Genomic DNA, 6,706 nt, shown 5'->3' with positions numbered 1-6,706 from the left:
TTTTTGGATATTTTTGGGGGTCGTTTTCGTTAGAAAAAAATTTAATGACGATCATCCGCCTTCGTCTGCCAAATCAGGAACATGCACGCTAAAACTCAACATTTGGGCCTACCACGCCTCCTCTGTCCATGTGGACGACCATTCCGGTGTCATTCTAATGACATGACCATCCCACCGGAGCCTGACGAGTGTAATTCGCCGTACATTAATGAGTTAATTGTACAGCTCATAGAGTTCGTCGTTATAGTCGTTACATCCGTTGTCCTTCCAAAAATACCTGGCCATAAATCATTTCAAGAATCTTCGTCTCGAGCGCGACTAATAGTCCTGTACCTTTACCTTTTTTTTCAAACCTTTACTGATCTAATTTAAAAAATAGTCGAACGAGTCAGCTAAGGTACCCTTTGCCGATTTGTAGAAGGAAACATCATCAGTTATAGTAAAGAGCAATTTGGCCCGACCGTCCTTCTACTTCTTTTCTTTATCGGCACAACAACCTCAAGAGGTCTAGGCCTGCCATTTCTAGCTTGCCTTAACTTTATTCACCAGTAACGGGATAGGCAGTCCTGTTTATTTAAACTAAAAAAACACCATTTTCAAGACTGCAAATTACTGCAAAGGCAAAACATAATTAGGTACAATTCGAGTCGAGCTTCCAACGCTAGCTACAGTTCGACAACACTGGATTGAAAGTTCTTTCCTCCACGTTGTTCAATAAGGTGTTATGTATCGCACTATTCAAACGATCTGTAATCGCAAACACCAAACACCACTATCATCGCGTCCAACACACCTGTGTAAGGTTCCGAGAAGAATAGCCTGGAGGGCGTACAAAAAGATTCAGATAAAACTGTTGACGGATACGGTACAAATCGATCGTACGCTTCTGGCATGACTTGCGCTTGAGCAGCAAAAACGCATGGACTGAATCATTGGAGACGGTGACGGAAGTTCCCATGGATCAACAACGATCGCGCCTGATGACAAAATCATCAACGTTAGCCACAAGATCGAAGAAGCTGATACTTTGTTCAATGCTCCTCAGCGAATAAGCAGGCCTTGAAACACTACACAGAAATTGTTCACTTTTAACCGGCCGATTAGAAGAGCTTCCCTTTTTTTATCAACCCTTTTTTACATCTGCGAGTGTATTTATGTAATACATGCACGGTTGAACTGCACCAGCGAACTACACACACGCCGTACGTACATTGTCCTCAATTTCGCACGTACCAACACACCGATCAGCCGATCTATCTTTATATTCTCACGTTAACGTGCCACACAACAAACTAAACCAGGGGATTCCTTTGATTTCCGTAGATCGTTTCTAGTGCCACTGCCACTTCCGATTGCAACGAGCTGAGGGTTGTAAAGCCCCGGACTGGTATTTACCTGGCTGACAAGAGGTGTGAGTTTAACGTCCGAGACACTGGTAAGTTAGGTTAAAGTCCGGCGAGTGCAAGACACCGCCACCATCACAAACGATTAGTTAGACGCCGCACCGACGAATGGTGTATCCAATGTATTGTACCGCAGACACACGTTCTAATCTGTTGCCAACGCTACGGGGCGAAACATTTTTTAGGCTTTATTTTGTTTTCCTTCAAAAGATACATCCAAACTACAGCAACGCTGTCGGAAATGGATAGTTCTAGAACAAATGCGATCGCTTTCCCTTTTGGGCTTATTTTTTTTTTTGGTTTGACACACAAACTTTGGTCGGTTTTCGATGGCGCCTGATTAGTGCACGTTCATTTTGTCGTGTAATTTCCTTCCCGATCCACTTTTACATCTACATGTTTCCACCCAAACTCACCTATCAAACGCTAATCACGATCGGCGTAATGCGAGACGAATTGTAACGCACGTACGAAAAAAGATTTTATCCACCCTCCACGTTATTGCTGGCTTGCTTCCCTGTTTCTTTTCGTGTGTTCAACAATTTCACAACAAATCACAGCTGATGCGCCGATGCTACTCAATACACAACACAATCACTTGGAACGCATACAGACGTATACAGTCCGGCATGGCACCTGTGTGTTTTCTCACTACATTATTTGATTATTCAGCATAATTGGATTCGGACACTGGGGGCTGGCCTGATTTGTTTTGCTGCTGCTGCCGTAACCGCACCGGCAAACATCGGACCGATAATGAATGAACCTAGAAGTCAGAATTCGTATATATGAGCGGCGTCGTAATTCACCACGCACCACTTCACCACCGGTGGTGTTAAGGCCACTTTACACCACGCGCAATCGGTAAGCTGTCAAAAAAATTTGCGCTTTGTGCTGACATGGAAAGGATCTTGGATGCATTGAACAAAAAACGGTAGTTTTTTTTCAATTGTAATGAACGTAGAGCATTTCTTATCATGTTACCGGTTAGTTAATAATGGTAATGTTATATTTGCAATGTTTATTGCAACAAAACCGACGATCGCCGTAACATGTAATCCTGTAAACATTTCTATCACGAACTTTACAACGGTCGAGCATGAGTTTCGCACGATTTTGATCATCGATCTTTTTGCGAAGGCGTAAGTCGTCGACTATTTTTTAACCATTCATAATAATAAAAGGCTATAGAAAGCGATGACTATTAATTTATTTTTTTGTGAATTTCATTTCAGCTCGTACTACCGGACACACTGAATCCAGGGGTCCATATAAAATGCTTAAGAACCAACAATATGGAAGACGAACGCCGCGAGGAATAGATAAAAGGTGAATTGATTATTTCATTTAGCAGAAATTATAAATAATTCGGATATTACAGTAACCAGAAATTACACAAGAGAACAGAAAATTGTTGTAATACTATCAACATTTGTATTGCTAGAGTTGTTCTCTGTAGCATCTCAATTATTGTTGCTATATTACATTCGAAAAGAAAAAAAATATCTTGCTTTTCTTCAGTTTGTTCACATTTCATTTCAAACAGTACAACTCTTGCTATTTAACTGTAAACCAATATTCGATCTTTCCTGCCCTTCGTAATGGATAGCTATTTATGATTCGAATTAAACACTGCTGCTTAGTTTGTCGCTGCGTATGGGATTCGAACATAACTGACCCTTCCAAACAATACAAACTATTTTTTAAAAGAACCTTCTAAAAACTGAAATTAAATTGCTTCTTAAAATGGAACAGCAGAAAGAGCTTCGAATGAGCAAACTTTCTTATCAAATTGTGCTCGTGTAACTATACATGCTATATCTATAACCTAGTTCTAACCATTTTTCATGTAAAATGCGTGAATTGTTAAGTAGCTTATATGAACATTCACCAACTTTCTTCACTGCGTCTTCCTCGAACAGGTCACTGCAGCGTAAGACTATGCAAATCCGAATGAATTTCGGCAATCTTCTTCATCTTCAGCAAATCATTCAACAGCATGTGGATTGTTTGCTTCGTTTTCGGATAGTTCTTTGCAGTGGGAGATTCCAACAGGTCCGCCTTTTCATCGTAAGCTTCCAGTCCTACAAGAAAGTAAACGACATAAGAATCATAATTGCTTTCAGCATTTGCTTAACACCAAACATACCTATTATCTGTGCTTCAATCGCTTGTAATCGTCCCATCGCATCGTTCTGCTGCTTCTGGATGTGGTCCAGCAGAATGGCCTGACATTCGGCCGGGTCGATCGGTGCTTCCGGTACCGGAATCTGAGGCATCTGTTGCTGATCTCCACTGTCACCGTGCTGCTGCTTGTCGGCTGCCGTCCCCATACTGCTATTACCATCTCCGCGTGGTGGACTTTTCTCCCACTTCTTTGACCACAGGTACATTTTTGGGTGGTCCTTCTTCTCCGCAATGTTGATCTTCATCTGCAAACTGTGCATGAAGCGCTTCAGCTCGAGCAGATTGCCCGTCAGTGTGTGCGAGTTTTTCAGTATATCGAATCGCTGAACGTGTTTCGAGTTAGACGCATGATACTTTGCCACCGGAAGCTTCCCTTCGTACAGCCAATCCTGGTCGTGGGCGTAGCGCTTGGAAGCGCGACCCATATAAGGATAGCGACAGATGCTACACACGTACGTGTCCGGCACCTCGCTACTGTTGCGAATGTTCTGACAGATGGCGTGCTGCCAGCAGAGACACATCTCACACTGTACCATCAGCCCGTCCTCCTCCGTCACCTTGCACAGACAGTTGATGATTTCCTCCTTTCGCATTCGTACGATCTTAATGAGCTCACCGTTCTCGTCAACCATCCCGGTTGTAGATCCACCGACACTGGCGTTAATGGATTCGTCGTAAAATCCACCGCTCATCTCATTGTGGAACGCACCACTGTAGTTGCCGAACGAGTACGAACCCATGCTCGTATCGGTCGCACGCACTACTGGGGCGGATCGATTCGGGGCCGCTGTCGTCGATCGTCGCACTGGTCTCGATCGTTTCGATTTCTTCGATCTTGCCGATTTCTTCTTCGTTACCAATCCGTGGCGGATCTTCTTTACGTCCCCTGGTGTCTTTTTCTGTGCGAAGAGCTTAATTTTTGTTACTTTACTTGGTGGCTTCGATTTGGTGGTAGCGGAGGTTGAAGTGGACGCGGAAGGCGTACTAACTTCGGCAACCGTTTCTTGTGCAACGGACGGTTCCACCTCTAAAGGTACTTTCGCTTCGATCTTATCAGTAGCTGGCTTATTATCAATCTCCTGCTTTATGTGTTTGGGAGACTTCAAGCCATCCTCCTTAGATGATTTGTTGTCAACTACAACCGTACTTTCCACCACTGGTTCCGGTGGAGCAGCCATCTCATCCTCATCCATCTTTTCTACCTTCACGACTACCGGTGGTGCTGTCGCTTTCGGGGTAGAAGCAGCGTGCGATTTACGACTGACTGGCTTTGGTGTTTCAAGCAACTCGATCGGTGTACGAAGGGCCGCCAGATCTTGCATGTTCGGAATGTCACCCAACCCCTTCGCTAGCTCTTTGTGGTAGTGCTTGATGTGTATTTGAAGATGGTTCTCCTTTCGGAACGTTTTCAAACAATCCTGCTCCGGACACTGGAACAAATTGTCAATGATCTTCACCTTTACCGAGCCAATGTTTACCTCGGTGTTGAGTAGCAACGGTTCTTGTGATGGTTTTGGGAAGAAACTATCCTTGTACTCCTGGGTGTAGTGAATGAATCCCAATTGTTTCGAACGCTTCATGTGCAGTCCGAAGTCATACTTATTCGAATCGTACATTTCGCCTATTTCTTCCAAGTACGTTTTTACTTCCTGCCGCGATCGAAGCACCTTCCCAGTGGGACTAACCAGCAGTACGTCCATCTTGCCGTACGTTGTTATGCGCTGAAAGATGTGCTTTATCCATCCTTCCGGCATGCGCCAATCGGGCACGATCACGGTGTACACTCTCCCGCCCGGTAGATCCACCTCGGACGGTTCCCCTACCGGATAATCATTCATCCAGTGGCAACACCATTCACCGGTTTGTGGAATTTCCGCCAATTCGCTCAGTTTCACCACCTGCGCAATACGAAGCTGATTCAGTGACAACAGTCCACTCACACCAGTTGCGTCAGCACTCTCGCCCGGTCCAATCGGTTCCGTCTTTATCGTAGCATCCGGTGCAATCCCACCACCATCCTGCTCCTTTTCCGCCGGCTCCGCCTTAGCATCCTCGGACCGCTTGATGCGACTAATGTGCGTCGACTTGCAGATCTTTGCAAACCCATCATCAAACACCACCTCGTACATATTGTTCTCCACTATGCTTTTAATGGTGGCCTTAAATTTCCGCGAATCGCTCCACCGAGCAAACACCTTCTCACCTACGCTAAAGTTTGTGTTCGAAATCGGGCGCAACCGCACGCTATCCATCGATATCCATTCCTCCAATGTGGTGGACTTAATTTTGTCCGTTTTGTCGAACTGCACCAATACCTCGCGGTCCTCCGTGTCGACTTCGAGCAGCTTGACCGCGTGCCATGTGCCACTAAAATCTTGTGCTTCAATCTTCGTTCCCGGCGTGAAATCGATCACTTTTTCCGTTACTCCACCACCCGATTCGGGTTCATCGGAAGCAGGAAGTTGCATATCGCTAGCAGCCGGTTGCTTCGATTCCGCTGCTGCTTTTTTCGGTGTTTGTTTCTTGTGGGATGATGCAACCGGTTCGATGCGCGCTTGCTTTGCTGGTGTTGGGGGCGCCTTCTTACTACTGCTAGGTCGCTTCGATGATGATGGTGACTTTTTCTTAGCAGGCGTTGTTGTAGCCACCTTCTGTGATTGTTCTTTTTTCATCAGCGCCGTTACCTTGGAGTCTTCTTTCAGCACAATATTCTCATCCTTATCGCCTGTTTCGTGTGGTACTTCTTCCTCAAGTTTTTCCGCTTTCTGTCCCTTTGCTGGGTCATCTTTTGCTTTCGACGCTTTCGGCGTACTCTTGCCGGCAGTAGCATCATCACCCGTTGATTTCGCGATGGTCCAGTCAAAAATTGTGGGAACAACACCAAACTTCAGCACATACTTTTTGCCCTTGAATTCCTGAAAATCGGCTTTCCGGAAATGCCGGCTGCAAACGTTCGATGCTTTCGTGGCGATATAGTCATCCGGCAGATGGCATGCAGTAATCCAGAGGCGCTGCATATCATCCAGGTAAGGTATTTTGTGGTACGTTACGCCACGATCTTCCGCGCGTGCCGACGTAGACGTGCACTGCGGTACGATGCACTTGCGAATACCCAT

At 45.4% G+C, this 6,706-nt stretch overlaps 1 protein-coding gene across 1 annotated transcript; it reads right to left on the bottom strand.

Moving 5' to 3' along the window:
• Window positions 1-3,326: 3,326 nt before the first annotated feature.
• LOC128714287 (uncharacterized) lies at window positions 3,327-6,706 on the bottom strand. Its single transcript, XM_053809163.1, has 2 exons — window positions 3,553-6,706; window positions 3,327-3,487 (listed from the first exon to the last, which is right to left on the bottom strand). The coding sequence occupies exons 1-2, from the start codon at window positions 6,704-6,706 to the stop codon at window positions 3,327-3,329; spliced, it is 3,315 nt and encodes a 1,104-aa protein (XP_053665138.1).

Source organism: Anopheles marshallii, chromosome 3 (genome assembly GCF_943734725.1).
Source record: "Anopheles marshallii chromosome 3, idAnoMarsDA_429_01, whole genome shotgun sequence".
In the NCBI taxonomy this organism is placed as follows: domain Eukaryota; kingdom Metazoa; phylum Arthropoda; class Insecta; order Diptera; family Culicidae; genus Anopheles; species Anopheles marshallii.
Note: the sequence above shows the minus strand (reverse complement) of the source record. Positions and strands in the feature narration are given on the sequence as shown.